The sequence below is a fragment of the Rattus norvegicus genome, chromosome 5 (assembly GCF_036323735.1).
Source record: "Rattus norvegicus strain BN/NHsdMcwi chromosome 5, GRCr8, whole genome shotgun sequence".
Taxonomy (NCBI): domain Eukaryota; kingdom Metazoa; phylum Chordata; class Mammalia; order Rodentia; family Muridae; genus Rattus; species Rattus norvegicus.
Genome location: NC_086023.1, coordinates 107,804,826 through 107,822,085, shown reverse-complemented (window position 1 = coordinate 107,822,085; position 17,260 = coordinate 107,804,826). Strand labels below are relative to the sequence as shown.

At 39.5% G+C, this 17,260-nt stretch overlaps 1 protein-coding gene across 5 annotated transcripts in view; it reads right to left on the bottom strand.

Moving 5' to 3' along the window:
- Focad (focadhesin) overlaps positions 1-17,260 on the bottom strand; it is a 321,997-nt gene that overhangs the window by 110,400 nt on the left and 194,337 nt on the right. For all 5 annotated transcript variants that reach the window (NM_001427695.1, XM_039111093.2, XM_017593754.3 and 2 more), the window contains 4 exons: positions 15,540-15,674; positions 11,844-11,894; positions 10,751-10,834; positions 753-870 (listed from right to left, as the gene is read on the bottom strand). In NM_001427695.1, coding sequence (NP_001414624.1) covers positions 753-870; positions 10,751-10,834; positions 11,844-11,894; positions 15,540-15,674 — 388 coding nt within the window. The remainder of the gene's footprint in view (positions 1-752; positions 871-10,750; positions 10,835-11,843; positions 11,895-15,539; positions 15,675-17,260) is intronic.

The window sequence follows — 17,260 nt, the reverse complement described above, 5'->3', positions numbered from 1 at the left end:
AACCTTGACCCTTGGACTCCTAGAGACTGGATCATCAATCAAAGAACATGGGCTGGACCTAGGGCACCCTGAACATATGCAGCAGATGACCAGGTTGGTCTTCTCCCAAACAACTGGAGCAGAGACTGCCCCTGAGCCTCTCACCTGCCTGCTGCCTGCCTGTGAATCCCATGGCCTGAAATGGACAGCCTTGTCTGGCCTCAGGGGAAGAGGATGTGCCTAGTCCTCTGAGGCAACAAGATGTGCTAGGGAGTCCCAGTGGGACTTCTTCTCCAAAGGGAAGGAGGATGTACTGGGAGGAGAAGGAAAGCTGATATTGGGTTGTAAGGGAATAAATAAATAAATTTAATTTAAAAAGGAAAATAAATTCATAATGATTAAACCACAAGTAAATCTCTTAAAAGTAGATATTTCTCACTTAGCTTATAACAAAGAGGCATTAATTAAAGCAGTGGCCTGGAGTTCTACTTTAAATCTGTTTTACACAATTACCAGCTTTTGAAATGACTTCTACTTCTCATTGAGAACAATTATGCTCAGTTAAATGTTACTGTCCTCTAATGGCTTTATGATGGTGAAACACCATATCACCTGAGACCGTCCCTCTAAAACACTCAGGTACACTTAGCATTTCAGATAGAAAGTATCTGTTTGTAAACAACAGCATGTGCACACCAAATAAACAAACAGAAGCTCCCACAATTTACTACACAGGCAAAAGCACTGGAAGATTCCAGTCAAACAGGAGTTACCTGGTAAAATTGAAGGAGCAGTGATGGTCAGCAGTCGGAGATAGCAAGAGCCAGGGATGGAAAGGTCCACAGATTCCTCCTCATCCAACTCATCGGGAACCGGCATTTCTGGCCTTATCTGACATAAGTAATGACATGTTAGAGAGCATGAAAATAACACATGTCAAATACATTCTTTGTTGACTGTTAAGATATAAAAATTTGTCTTAGACTCAATCACTCTTCAATATCAAAAGACAATTTAAATAAAAATTTAAAAAATTCTATCATGTATCACCAGGTGTGGTGGTGCACACCTTTAATCCAAGCACATGAGAGGCAGAGGCAGGTGGAACTGTTGTGTTCAAGGTCAGTCTAGTCTACATAGTGAATTCTAGGTCAGCCATAAAGAGACCTGGCTCCCTTCACCCCCCAACATACACACACACACACACACACACACACACACACACACACTCTCTGACTGAATGGTAAATTCATGTTATTTGGTATGCTCTCAGTTGCATTTAATGAACCGAGAGCAATATAACAAGAACATCACCATACGCCAGCATAAGCAATTATTATAGAAAACTAATAAAACAATACATCACACAGTAAAGTAAGATATTAATGACATTTTCAATGTGTTTAACTATTCTGGTGTATAGTTAAATATTTTATTTATGTAAGTTTTTATTTTAATGTGTGATTTTAGAGAGATGGCTCGAGACCAGAGCAACTGTTGACTTTCCAGAGGACCTGAGTTTGGATCCCAGCCCCATGCTGGGCAGCCCACCACGGTTTAAAACTCTAGCTCTTGGCATTCCAACCTACTCTTCTGGCCTCTCTGACTGCACCCACATGTAACAAACACATACATACATACACACAAATATTAAGTTTAAATTTTTAAAAATTGTCATTCCTACTTATTCTCTAAGGCGAAGTGTCAAATCTTCTAGTGACAAGATTGTGACATGACAAATGCTCTATTTGACATTCTTTGGATTTAGCAATAGTTGCTATGGAAAATAACACTAAAATCAGTAATCAGTAGCTTTGCTTTACTATGTGTAATTTGCATTTTGAAGTTTTTTTTTCAGTTGCTTTGTGATTACTTAGCTTTGTGTGAACCAAAATAAGAATCTAAGATTAGCACTATCATATTTTCTATAACATGATGGTGGCAATTAATTAAGTTTTTAATACTTTCAATGACACACCATCATAATGTCCATGTGGAGATAATTAAGCATTAGGGTAGGGAATCAAAATACAGAAAAGTGGTTGCTATAACCATAAAGTGCCAGAATCTAGTCGTTACCATTTGCCTGTCTCCGGAAGTTATTTTTAGAAATAATTAACAATTCCTGCAGACTGCCTCCTTCATGGGTCCCCAAAGCACCATTTCATTAGCAACTGCACTGAGTCAGGAGTCTTCAAAAGGATAAAAGAAAACAGACAGCAAATGCTTCTCTTATGTGTAATAATCTGACTCCAGCACAGCCATGAATCCGTAAGGAGAGTTATCGGAGATGCCCTGGCACAAAGAGAAAGAACCTTTAGTTCTGACAAGCAGAGTTTCAAGTGTCTCTGGCTTGTGGTTGCAATTTTCTATGTCTACTAAGATTGAGAACTGTCTTTGAAAGTCTAACCAGTACTAGAACCTCCTAATTCCTGAAAACTGGGTGAACAAAAGAGCTAGTTCACTGTCACTCTGACCTGCTTCTTTGTTTTAAGCACCAAGAATGTTTGGAAAAACAATAAAAACAATAACAAAAACAGACAAAAGTATATGCTTATACAAAGATTTATATACAAATGTTCAAGAAGCATTATTCATTATAGTTCCCAAATAAAAGGGTACTCAAATATTCTTCAGTGTATGAATTAATAAGCAAACTTAAGTAAATTCATGCAATGGAACACTACTCAATCATTAAAAGCAATAAAATAAAACTTCAAAAAAATAATAAAGGGTGCAAGGCTTAGGGCACTTGCTACCAAGCCCGATGACCTGATTTGATCCCCGAGACCCGTAAAGAGACAGTGAAAACTGATTTGCCCTGTGATAGCCTCGCATGTGCCACCACACATATGCCCTTCTCTTCCAGATGTACCAGATAAATAAAGGTTTGGAAAAAAAGATCAAAAATGAACTTGTTGAAATAATGGAAATAACACTGAAAATCAAAAGAATCAATGAAAAAAAAAAAGAATTTGTCCTTTGAAGGCATAAACAGCATTGACAAAGACTTCACCCAGCAAATCAGAAGAGACAGAAAGACTAGACACAGAGGAAAAGCAATAGATACCACTGAAATCCAGAGAACCTCAGGGAACCACTGAAATCCAAAGAACCTCTGGAGGAAGCTTCAAAAAATTCTAATAAATTGAAGAATGTGGAAGAAATGCATAAAAGTCCACACATATACCATATGCAAATATTAAAGAAGATGAAAAGCCTAAACAAATCAACTATGAACAATGAGACTGAAGCCTCAATAGCGAATCTCCCAGTAGAGAGCCCACCCCTGACACTATCAATGGCCCTCTGCTATGCGTGTAGACTCTAGGATAACTGTCTTCTGAGAGCTTTCTTCCAGCCACTGACGGAGACAGATGCACTGAACAATCGGTGGAGTCCTGAGAGTTCTGTGGAAGGGTGGGGAAGAGGATTAAGGGAGCTGGAGGGGTCAAAGATACCACAAGAAGACCTAGAGTCAACTAACTTGGGCCCATGGTAGCTCATAGAGACTGAGCCACCAACCAAAGAGCATGTGTGGGCTGGACTTCTGTCCCCAACACATTTGTAGCAGATATGTAACTTGGTCTTCATGTAGGTCCCTCACCAATTGGAACAGGGGCTGTCTCTGACGCTATTGCCTGCCTCTGGACCCCTTTCCCCTAGTTGGGCTGCCTTCCTGGCTTCAGAGGGAGAGGATGCACCTATTCCAGCTGTGACTTGATGTTTCAGAGTGAGTTGGTGCCCACAGTGTGGGGTCTCTGAGGATAAGGAAATGGAAGAATAGGGGAAGGGTGTGAGGAGAGGCAGGAGGAGGGCTGAAATCAGGCTACAGTGAATTTTTAAAAATGTAAGCACATAAAAATATAACAAGCAGGGGCTGGAGAGTACCTGTTGACCCAGAGGACCCAGGTTTGATTCCCAAAGCACATCCAGTGGCTCACAGCCATTTGTTAACCCCATTTCCAGGCATCCAACAAGCGTGCATGTGTTGCACATACGTGCAGGCAAAACATTTATACATGTAAGATAAGACAGATAAATCTTCTAAAAGAATTTAAAAATGGATCACCTAACCAGTCCCAGGACAGAAACTGCATAATTACTGCAGGTAGAAAACTTTCACAGAATTCAATACCCCTTCATGAGAAACTCCCACCCTGCAGAAATCAGAGACAGAATAACGCCTCAAGACAATGAAAGTTATAGACAGAAAACTACAGCCAACTTTATATTGAATAAGGAAAAACAAAGTCATTTCCTCTCAACCTGGAAGGAAGACAAGGTTCTCTACTTTATCTGCTATCATTCAATCTAGTACTTGAAACCATAGCCAAGTCAGTAAGAGAATAAGGAAAAGGAATGCATACAGGAGAGGAAGAAGTAAATTATTATTCACACATATACACAGTACTATAGTTTAAAAACCTTAAGAGTCCACCAAAAAAAAAATTTAAATCAGGTATACCTTTAGAAAACTATATATATATATATATATATATATATATACATATATATATATATATATATATATATGAAAGAATGCAATAGCTTTCTAAACAACAAATTTAATGAGGAATAAACCAGGGAAACAATGTTACTCTCAATAACCCTTTCCTAAACAAGATACCTAGGAATAAATTTAACCAACGAAGTAAAAATATGTGTCACTGAAGAATATGGAAAGACATCCAATGTTTATAGATTATTAAGATTAATATTTTCAAAAAGGCCAAGTAACCAAAAAGAAGAGAGATTCTGGGAGAGCCTCAAAACTCTAATCATATTCTTCATAGAAAAGAAAATATTAATCCTAAAATTCATATTCAAGGACAAGAAACCACAATAAGCCAAAGTAATCTTGTGGAGTGGAGAGGAAAGGAGGGGAAAATATTGTAAATTATACTATACAACTATAAAAACAAAAACAGCTTAATATTGACACAAAAGCAGAAACAAACAACAATGAAAAAAAAAAACAGATGAACAAAAAACTAAATGTACCCAGTCACAGCAAAATAGTCTTCAAAAGAATGGTGAAAAACATGTGCTAGAGAAAAGTCTCAAGAAAGAGTGCAAAAACAGAAAGAAAGAAAGAAAGAAAGAAAGAAAGAAAGAAAGAAAGAAAGGAAGGAAGAAAGGAGACCCTACATATCCACAGAGAACACTGAAAGCAGACCATTACTTCTGGTACACTATTTAAAATAAAATAATCAACATAAAATTGATTAAAGACATCAACCTAAGGATCGAGAGGCTGAGACTAATCTAGGGGAAATAATTCAAGGTATAGGCCCAGGCAACAGCCCTTTTCCCTTGGGAGGTAGAGGACCTATGTTCTGGAGAGAGAAGTTCACATAGCTCAGGCTAGCCTCCAACTAGTTATGTAGCGAGGCTGAGCTGGAGCTCCTGACTCTCCCTTTGTTGCTTCCCAAGTCTGGACTACAGGTGTGTAATGCCACTCTTCTCTGGCAATGACTTTGCAAAGCAATTTTGTTTTTTTGCATGGGAGTTCCGCCTGCATGTGTGAGTGTACGGCTTGCACGAGAGGAGCCTGTGAAGTTCAGAACACAGTGCCAGATCCTTCTGAACTAGAGCTACAGATGCCTGTGAACTATTAAACGGGTGCTGGGAATTGAACCTGGGTCCTTTGTTAGAGCAACCAGTGCTCTTATCTGCTAAGCCTTCTCTCCAGCACCATCAATGATCTTCTGAGTAGGACTCCCTCAGTCCTGAAAAGGACAAATGGTGATCGCATCATATTATAGTCCTTCTAAGAAAAAATGGCAGAGTGGGGAAGGGGCAGCACATGCACTAGCAAAAACCTTTTGCCTTCTACTTAACCAACAGGGATTAATATTCAGAATATCTAAGGAATTTTAAAACTTTAATATTAAAAAACAAATAATCCAAACAAAAATGAAAAAAATTAACAGACACTTCTCAAATAAACAAGCACGCAAATGCAAATGTGTGCAGCATTGTTAGTCATTGGGCAGACAAAGTGACTTAATTAGCCCAAATCCAATCAGAGTAGCAAATATAAAATATTTAAAAATATACCAAATGCTGCCAATGATGTAAGGGGAAAGAACCCTCAATATACTGCTGGAGTCAGTTTGCAAGCCCCCCAGGAAACTAAGTGAAGGACTAGCCTATAGCCCAGCTCTCCGCCTTCTCAGTGTATACCTGAAGGAACTAAGGGTGGTTTGCTATAGAGATCCCTGCATACTCATGTTACTGTGGCGCTGTTCACAGTAGCCCAGCAGCAGCTGACTGGTTAGAAAGAAAGTGCCATGTATACCCTGTAGCATATTATCCTACCAATATGAAGAGTAGAGTCATGTCACGTGTAGGAAAGAGGATGAAATTAAAGATCACCATATTCAATGAAATTAACAAGACCATATGTTTTCTCTTACCTGTGAATCTTCCTTTAAAATAACAGACATGAAAGTATATATTAGGGACTGGAGAGAGAACTGCTTGGGGCAGTGAAAAATGATCAACGTTTTTTAAAAAGGAGAATAAAGCATAGAGATACGTAGAGAAACATGCTGCATATAGAGAAACCTGGATGACTCTGTTTATAGAAAGGTCCAGAAAAGACAAATTCACAGAGATTGAAAGAAGATGAATGTTTGTTTAGGATGTGGAGAGGAAGAGATAAAGACGACCACCTACCCAACATGGGCTCTTTTAGGGAATAATGTTCTCACACACTCTTTACAAGTTCTAGCCATGCTGAGCTGTTGGCTTTAAATGGCTGAGTCCTATGGTTTGTGAATTACATCTCAAAACAGTTGTTTAAGATGAAAGTAAAAAGAAAGGAAATGGGGTGGCAGCAAAGGAGAAAAGGAAACCACTGCTGCCCTCCATGTGAGGAGACTTAGCTGCTGGGCAAAGTGTGCTAAAGAACCAAATGCTTCCAGAATTGCTTAGAAGGGATACAATCACTCTGTACTTACTGTTTCTTTCCTGGTCCTCCCTTTTGCTCCATCAAGTGACATTACTCAAAACAAGTAACAGTATTCAGGCCACTGACATTTCTAAAAGCCACTATAGGAAGTTCTAAGGTGGAACGATGAAAACCCAACCACTCATCTTAAATAGTCTAATTTCATACTGATGTGAATGCCAGCTAATGTAGGCACTAGGAGTCGAACTTTGGTCCCCTGTAAGAGCAGTGAGTGCTCTTAACTGTCGAGCCATCTCTCCTGCCTCTGCTCAGGTCTTAAGGAATTATTTCCTCCTACTATCTAACATCAATCCTTCCCCTTGGTTTATATGTAACAACTTAATAGGCTCAGAGGGACAGCACTCACTTGTAAGAGTATCTGTTGAAGTTACAAAATTTGGGCAATTGCAACACATTAGCTGCTAAAACATCCAGGGAAAGCTCAGTACATTCTTAGAAGACAGAAAACCACAAGGCCTCCAAATTATAGAAATGCTTCATTGGAAAAACTCAAAGCGGAATAAAAAAATGACAAATTACTTTAAAAATCTCCTTTAAATTGACTATGAGAAAACTTAGCCTACAATATGCCTCACTGTGCATTCCTAGCCAGATAACCTTCCAAGCACCTTGCCGTGTGTCTAACCTGTGAAAATCTAAGAGTGTGTACGCAAGCAGAGGAGCATAATGGAGAAAGTGTCAAGTATCTGCATACATTTAGTTCAAAAGAGAAACAGCCTCTGATGAATGCAATGACATTCACTTAAATCAAAGCCAAGCGGTTACAGCACAGCTATACCAACCCTGGATACATAATGAGTCCGTCTTTATCACTTCTAAAATTAACCTCAGAAATCAACAAGACTATCTTAAGATCTTATAAGTTTAATTTTAAAACTGTTTAATATTTTTAATGACTCTAAGTCAGAAGAAAATAATCAGTCTTCTATGTAAAAATGTATCCACTATTTGTTACTTTACTAGAAAATACAATTCTATATTGTCTTAATTGATTTGTATGGGGTTTTGCTGTTGTTGTTGTTGTTGGGGCGGGGGAGTACATAGAGGAATGCTGTGGAAATGAAGGTAAAATAGTAAATAGAATGAAAGAACAGAATACATACAAATAATGGAAAGAACACTATATATTTTTTAACATAGAAATGAAAAGGTCCTCAAAAAATTTTAATCAAATTTAGATTTTCATTTTGAGATAAACAATGAAAATGTTTACTCATTTGTTTACTCATTTGAGTTCAGTAAACTCAAATGTTTACTGAAAATTCAAAGAGCTCATAAAATCATTTAACATCTTCAGCCCATAGGACAGAGCCCAACACTTAGCAAATATCCAGTAAGTATTATTTAACCATAGCAGATTGTGAAATTCTCTAGGAGAGGAGGGGGGAGGGGGAGGAGGGGGAAGAGGAGGAGGAGGAGGAGGAGGAGGAGGGAGAGGGGTAGGAAGAGGAGGAGGAGGAGGAGGAAGAGGAAGAGGAGGAGGAAGAGGAGGAGGAGGAGGAGGAGGAGGAGGAGGAGGAGGAGGAGGAGGAGGAGGAGGAGGAGGAGGAGGAGGCGGCGGCGGCAGTGGATACAAGGTTCAGCACTGGAGGCTGTGAGTCTACACAGGAGGGTGGATTCCTGGTGAGAGAAACTGGGGGCAGAGAGGGGAAGATTCTTACACCCCACCGTCACCACCGTGGCAAGGGTAAGTAATAGTGAGCTATTACCACTCTGAAGCAGAGGACCTATCTGAGAAGGGGATTTTAACATGCAACCTGATTTTACTTTCAACAGAAAAGCATGCTTAAAAGAATATGCCTAAAGATGAAGATAAAGAAGTGATAAAGGCTCTCCTTGATCATTCTGCAGTCTGATGACTGAAGCATGGATTCTAAGTAGATCACTACTAGTTACATTATGAAGTATAAAGAGCCGGTGTGAGGCGTGCATGCATCGGAAGGTATCAAAGAGTTTCACTGAGGAACTGCTAAAGGGGAACTTCATATACCATTTAATGGAGTATATAATCTCTAACAAACAATCAGATGGTGAATATAGCCCCAGAGGCATAAAAGAAAAAGAAGCCAATATTTTAACAGGGTAAGTTGCAAGGAGTGCTTAAGAACTGCTTAATAAAAGCCATTACCAAGACTGGGCTATTTCTGCAATAACAGCAAAAATCAGAGGTACTTGTTATGCTATGATTTAAATAAGCAAATGCCTATTAAAAACATAATAAAAAAGTGTCCCTACTAGTGTTTGACTGATCTACTGGCGGGAGATATCAAACCAAATTCCTAGTACTATTTTCTTTTTATTTTCTTATTGCACATGTATGGTTTTGCGTCTGTGCACCACACTATACAGTGCCCATGCCCGTGGATGCCAGTAGAGGGTGTCAGATCCCCTGGAACTAGAGTTACAGATAGTTTTGAGCCACTAGGTGGATGCTAGGAACTACACAGATTGTCCGAGGAGCAGTCGGCTCTCTTCCTTAACCAGTGAGACAGCTCTCAAGCCCCAGCTGTACATTATAAAAGCAGACTTGAACGGTTAGCGCAGTGCAGTTTGAAGTGCCTTTGGTTTTCACTGTGAAGACCTAAGTAAGCCTTAGCACTTGTAAGCACTGCAGAATACACTGGCCAGGCAAGTTGTTGGGAGTCCGCAGTGGTACAGGAAATCCTGCCTTGCTTACGACTTGGCTTCAACAGGACCTGTGCTCAGCTTCTTCTGCATGGAGGCTCCATTTCAATCCTACGAGCGTTAAGTTGGCCAAGTCCCTACTGTACCTGACCCCTGTAAAGACTTAACACAGAACAAAAGCCAAACATGTTTTTCTGCCTGAAGATGCCAAGGAATTTACAACATTTGATAGCCAGGGTACTTTCTGGATAATGGTATATGTAATTTCATATAGTATAATATTATCATTTACCATAAAGGCATTCATCTCTCATCTGTATTATTTGGACTTAGTGGCAATGATAGCAAGACCTAAAATAAGGTAAGTACTAGATTTTTCTTTATTTCTATGAAGACAGAGTCTCACAGTGTAGCCCTTGGCTAGCCTAAAACTTGAGATGTGGACCAGGCAGGTCTAGAAATAATAGACATCCTCCTACCTTTACATCCAGAGAGTGCTGGGATTAAGGAAATGTACTTCTATGTCCATCAGATACTAGACTTTATGTTTCATTTAAAATAAACATAACTGCCTAACGTATACAAGGCTGGAGTTCCATCCCAAACACGGCAATAATAATAACAACATTAACGACTTAGTTATTTTAAAAGCTAATACCATATTTTTGCTGAGCCTTAAGAAGTAACAACACTTTCTTCATGCCATATAAATCATTTTCCACCTTACTAAAAGGAAGATTTTTTTTTTTTACTTATACCATTTGTTGTGAGATATAAAGATCTTTAGCACCACAGGAAATAGAAAAATATGAACCTGTGAGGCCATGCTTAGAATTGAACTCCAGGAAAGTACTCAAACTTGACAGAAAAGTGGCTCCAGGAGCAGCTCAGAACGTCCAGGCAAGCCACGTAAGATAACTAAATGCCTTTGCACCACACTGCCTTTCAGCTGCTGCAAGAGATTCAAACCCATCACTTACAAAGCATAAGCCCTCACAGTTTCACAGACCAAAAAGAACAGTGAGCAAGTTATACTGCCTAAAGGCTAACACCTACAGGAACATACATACATTCATCGAGTAAAGAGCTCCTATGACCAGAGACAAAGTCATAGAATCCAGAGGGAAAAAATCAAGAGCCGGCATCAAAAAATTCAAAAGTGCTTACCTTTTCTGGCAGGTGAAGAATGGTGTGCTCTCCAGCACTGAAGTGAGACAGAGATTTATATGCGGCACTTGCTACAATGGGATCCTGGAGGAGGCAGACAGAAAGCAACAGACATCAGCGGCAGATCTAGAGAAGGCAAGAAAATCTCCTCTAACCAATGCCAGGATCCATTGAGATTCAAGTACTACTTAGTCCAAAAGAACATTTACCAGACGCTTGAAAAAAGAAATTGTTTCTCGTTTCAAAGAAATACTGTTTAAAAAAAAAAAACCCAAGTTGGAGAGGTGCAAAACAAAACCAAAAAATCATTATGTCAGAAGTAAGAATGACTGATCACCATGAAGCATTCTTCAGGAGAAAGTGCCCCCAACAGTAACAAAAACTAAAACCGAGCCAATGGGCTCAAAAACATTCAGTGTTTTATCCTAATTTGAATCTTATAAGTTATCTAATTACTCAGGTCGCTCTGAGTTAGTAGATCTTAGTAGGACTGTGAGGATTCAGAATCTGACAAGTCCGTGTTTAACAGGACAAGTGACCTAGTTGTAGTCCGAGCTCATGCACCCACTGGGCAAGTGTGTCTCCAGCAATCCTGGCATGCTGACACACACTTGGAACCTTATCACAGGGGAGGCAGAGACAGGCAGTTTCCCAGGTCTCGCTGCATAGCTAGCCTAGCCTGCTAGGTGTATTCATGGCAGTCAGAGACCTGTGTCAAGAAAGATATTACTTGGACATGGGAAGTTGTCCTCTGGCCTCCACATACATCAATCATACATGAACCCACATAAACACACAGACTGTACTGTGTACTAGGCCTTCTTTTACTACACAGATATGGAAGGACCAAAGCAGAAAGGGGAAAGAACCATAAAAAGCAAGGGATAATGTCAACAGCCCTTCACATGTCATTATTAATAAGAGTAGTGGAGAACCATTTTTAAATATGAACTTACTAATAGTCACTTTTTTAAAAATGGAAACTTCAGTTCCAGAGAACTAATTGTTTATCTTGAGCCTTTTTTTCCCATAACCCTTTCCCCAGTTTGTTCTGATTCACAGATATTCCTATAAAAATATTCTATAAAAATACCTTGTTTTGAGTGTGAGTCCAGAGGAAGGTGAGGACTTGAACTTTAAAATTCTGAAAAATCGGGAAGCATATAGAAAAAAAAAAGTTAAGAAAAGGTTTGACTTAAATTGAAGATTCTGAAGTAACACGTGGTAGAAATTACGTTACTACGAACTTGCATCATTTGATTGACTGAACCCGTTACCCAGAAAGGAAATCCACTCAAATTGACCATCTGCACACATGCATAACTAAAAATGCCAAGATGACACCATCCAGAAAGCTGACCATTGTCTCTGATCTTTTAAGTCCCAATACAAACGTCACTACTCCATGACATTAGTCTTAGTCCCATCCCATCCACTCCCAGGCCACCTTCCCCTAACTGGATGCATGGCAGGTGCATGGTAGCATGTGGTGTGATTAATTCCCTCTTAAGTTGCACATGTCATATGGCCGTCACTGTGTCTTTTTTCACTTCAAAGACTAAAAACACAAATCCTAGACTGATTTCTTTTAATGACAATTATTTAATAAACAATTAGTCAATCTCAGAACTGTTTGCCCGCTCGTGCTCAGTGCCTTCCTTGTGTAGGGCAGGGTTAAGATTAGTGCTTGACCCCTCTGAATCACATTCTGTTGTTCTTCCCTCCTTAACTTTACAGAACAATTCCCCCTTACGTCAACAGGAAGCAACACTGCACATCTTCAAAGCCAGTCTGCTGACACCAATTAAATCAGCATTCAGAAAGGCCCCCCAACGAGGTCCGTTGCTTCCTCCACCACACTCATGTGCCTGTTGAACTTTGGAGGAAGAGGATGTGGACCACGGAGTACAACAGGAAAGTGAGGACACCTGAGTTAGACACTTTCATGTAGTCCCTTGCCTGGCATATATCAAACATTCAATAAATACTGATTTCTTCAGAGGCCATGAATAGTATCTACCATTATTTATCAGTACCATTATGGCATAATATGGTTTGAATTAATGTATTCTGAGTCGGTGAATAAATATACCATAACTAATGGAAGGCAATTTAAAAAGCCTAATCCAATTTAATCATGGACTCTATGATTCACTGTTTATAGTTTAGTGGGGAAAATTATATATCCCTGTAGTATAAAATAAAAGACAAGTTCACAGAGGCAGGCAAAGAAGTTTGAGAGCAGCAGCTGCCTGCTGGAGGAAAATTCTCCAAGGATTGAGTGAGATAATGTGATTTTACAATTCATAAAGCATATTTTTAAAATTAAAGATGAAAAGAAAGGAAGTCTAGTCGGGGGGAATAGCATGAATAAAAAGAAAGGTTTGAAGACACATTGGGAGACATCCTTTGTTTCACTGGATGGCTGGGTATGGCACTTAGAGAACTGCCATGTTGTAAAAGGAAAATTCAGTTTTCTAGAGTTTATTCCAGACAAATGGAAAGCTTGGAAGTGACTAGGGATAGAAGTGACGTGAGAAGCACTTTTGGGCATCCAAGGGCACAAACTTGAGGGAACTGGCCCCGCCACTCAGCTGCCATGAGGAGATGAGGGCACTGGAGAGATGCCCTCCACCCGTAGCTGTAGCAGGAAGGAGAGCTGGCCATGCCCCTTGCAGGCTGTGGGATTGGGTGATCTACCTCAAAAGAAGTCCCAGTGAGGATCCAAAATGGATGGTGTAGCAGAAGCCAGAGAGGCCTTGAATAAGATCAGTGTTCACTGCAATGAACATCTGCAAGCAAAGAAGTGAAAAAGACGGTGCACTGTGGGACACACTGTGACCCCCAAAGCTGCCACAACAAAGATGGGGTTTAGTTTGGTTTGGTTTTCTTTTGGTTTTGTTTTATTCTTTTTTATTTTTATATTTTATTTTCTTCTGGGGGAGGTGTTATAAGGGCAGAGAGAAGATACAAAGGGCCGGGAAGATGAGTGAGATTGGGTTACATGGTGTGAAATTCACCAAGAATCAATAAAAGATAAAGAGAAAAAAGGAACAAAAAAAAGTTTTGGGAAAACTGAATGTAACTTTGGCTTCGATCCAAGTAATTGCTAAACAGTTAAATAAAGCAACTAAATACATGCCTTGGAAGAGTGAGAGAGCAGGACCAACAGATTAGAGGGAAGAGAGAGGAGAGGAGGAAGGGAGGGAGAAGAAAAGAGAGCAAATATGAGAAAAGCAAATAGGCAAAGAAGTAGAGAAGAGGAGGGGGAGGGAAGTGGAGAGGCTGGAGGGAAGAGGAGAGGCTGGATCTCTCCACTGTGTCTTCACTGCTGCTAACAGTACTGTTGCTATTCTCACTCTGACTGAGAAAAAAGAAGTGGGTTAAGTGGTCTCAGTGCAGTCTGCCTCAGTAACAGAAAACTGCTGATTGTGTAAAGACAAACCAAGGAGATAAAAAATCTGAAAGAAAAGATCATCTAGGTCAAAGGCCTTTCTCAGCCACACGTATACAAACATCAAAAACCACACATAAAAACCACTTCACAAAGCAGTCCATTACAAAATTTCAAAACCTTTAAGTACAAGCGACTCAAAAGTATTAAAATTTCCAACATTGAGGACAGAAAGTGAACAGGCCCAACATGCCATGGCTGTACATTTGAGATTTAGCTATTGACCAGTCACACTGTAGGCTCTGGACAAAGTAAGACTGAGTACCCAGGTATCATACCCAGAAACAAAGATACCTGCTGTACTACACGCCCTAAGGGTCACAACTCAAAGTTTCCCCTTAATGTATTGAGGAATAAGTATTTTCTTTCATAGTTATAAGAAAATACCACACATAAAAATAAATTTGCGACGACCTACATTGGCTCCACAGTTCATTCAGCAGCTACGAACCCAGTACACACTGTGCAGAGTCCTAGATGTTCAACCTCGGCAATTATGGATTGGATTTTATTCATTGTGCAGCATTTTAAATGGTAGGAAATGGGGCTAGAGAAATAGTTCAACAGTTAAGAAAGAACCCCTGCTATTCTAGAGGACATGAATTAGAGTCCCAGAACCCAGGCTGGGTGGCTCACATCCACATGGGACATTAGCTCCCGGGAATCTAACACCTTTTTCTGACCTCTGAAGATGCACGAATGCATGTGGCACACGTGGTGAATGCACACACACATATATAAACAAAGTAAAGTGACTAGAAGTATTTTCTGATACTTCTGTCTAATCACCTGATCTGAAACACACAAAGGGCTGTTAGAGAAACTTGAAAGGTGGCAATTTATTAGAGGCACTGAACTGGACATTCACCGATAAAACTGCTCTAGAGTTCTTCCGGAGGAAAGGTGTAATGGAGAGAAAAAGAGACTGAGGCCTTATAAAGTAAAGACATAAATGCAGTTTTTACTGTCTACTATTTCACTCAAAGCAGAGCTAGGAAGCAAGCATTAAACAGCGTCATAGGAGCCTCACAGCAAGGAGTCTCAGGAGTGTCTCGGGCTGTTAAAATGATAAACATGAACTTATAAGTTTTAATGCTTATGCTTTTTGACTTAAAACATTTGAAATAATGGTTTTAAACAGCTAATCGTATACACTATCATTTTAGAAACTACTTTTAACATAAAATACACTTTTAAAATCTTGATAAGTCTTGTAATAAAAGCATAATCTCCTTTTATGTAAACAGTTGTAAAAATGAAGGATTAATTCAGAGAGTAGTTATCACATCATACACCTTTCCAGAACAATCGGCTTCTTGGGCTGCAAACACATACCTCATATTCAACTGTATTGACTGTTAAGGAAGGAACCAGAGAGAATAGTTCACTCAGGGTCTTCAATATAAGTGGTCTCATGTCACAGCTCAACTTGGGAGAGAGAGCATTCCATGTGGAGCGAATACAGACAACCTATGAAACAAAGGTAAAAAGTCAACAACCACGAAAACTGAAACTCAGATGAAGTCATAAGGAGTTAGGAGTACTACAAGCTAGGCAAGGTGGCTCAGGCATGAAATTCCAGTTTCTTTGGAAGCCTACGTGGTAGGATTCTAAGTCCAGTCCATCTTTGCTGCATGACAAACTCATAGACCAGTCTGGGCAATGTAACAAGACCCTGTCTCAAAACAGAAATTAAAAATAAATAAATAAATAAATAAACAAACAGGAGAGGAGAGGAGAGGAGAGGAGAGGAGAGGAGAGGAGAGGAGAGGAGAGGAGAGGAGAGGAGAGGAGAGGAGAGGAGAGGAGAGGAGAGGAGAGAAGGTTACTAGGATAATTCACTGAGAGGATTCCTTAGCAGAGAGGAGGCCATGGGCTCAATCCCCAGTACTGCAGAGTGGCAGGAAGTGCTCTCTGCTAATATAAGAAGAAAGAAATAAGGGCACTGCTAGGAGATAAGATTTTATAAGGTAGTAGACATAAAAAGAAAGTTTTAGATCAATTTAAATGGTTGAAGATGCAACTTACCTCACAAAATTGTTTTTTAACAACTACATTTCAGTTACTAAACAATTCCCATTATGGTTTAAATATCAGGCATCCCACCAACCCCACATCAAAGCTTGAAGTGCAGCTCATAAAGTTCTTGGACAGTGAAGTCCCCGAGTGTGCTAACCACATCAATGAGTTAATCCATTCAGAAGTTCTCAACTGAATAGGTTTCTAGGAGGTTGCAAGAGTTAGAGAAAGTGGGTCACTTAGGCTATGCTCATGAAAGGTGTATCTTGTCTTTGGTGGTCTTCCTTCCATCTCCCACTCTTCCCTACATCCCCCTCATACTACCATGAGATGATCCGGTCCTCTCTGCCATGGTATGCTACCATAGGGCCCAAAACTACAGGAAAACAACAGTGAGGGGGAGCTTCTGCAGGTGGGAGGCAAAACTAAGCATCTCCTTTAAAGTCACTTTCATGGGTATTTGTCACAATAAAGACAATATCATACATGACACACACACACACACACACACACACACACACACACACACACGCTCCCTACATACATCAACTCCAGCTTTTATATGTGTATATACACATATGTGTACCTATTTTTTTTAAATGTACTTCCAGAAACATACCAAAAAAAAGGTAAGATAAAAGTAAGAAACCCCATCCAGAAAATTGGGAATGAGGGTAATACATATATGATTCAAAAACTTCTCAGCCAATTTTGCCTTACAAAAATGTTAAGGAGATAAGATAATTTTATCATAAATAATTTAAATATTTTTAAAGTACTCTTGGATTAACAGGCTGTTAACTCTGGAAGCAAACACAAATGTTACATTACATGTCCCAATTTCCTAGACCAGTGTTCCTAAGTCATCACAATATCTGATTTTATAGTTATTCAAATGTCTTCCTAATGTTAATTTGAGCTGTGACAGATGATTATTTCCACTGATAGATATTTTATTAAAATTTTAAGACACAGACAAGAAAAGTGCCAACAAAGGGCCAATAAGTTTAACCAGGATTAATTTTTCTTAAATGTCC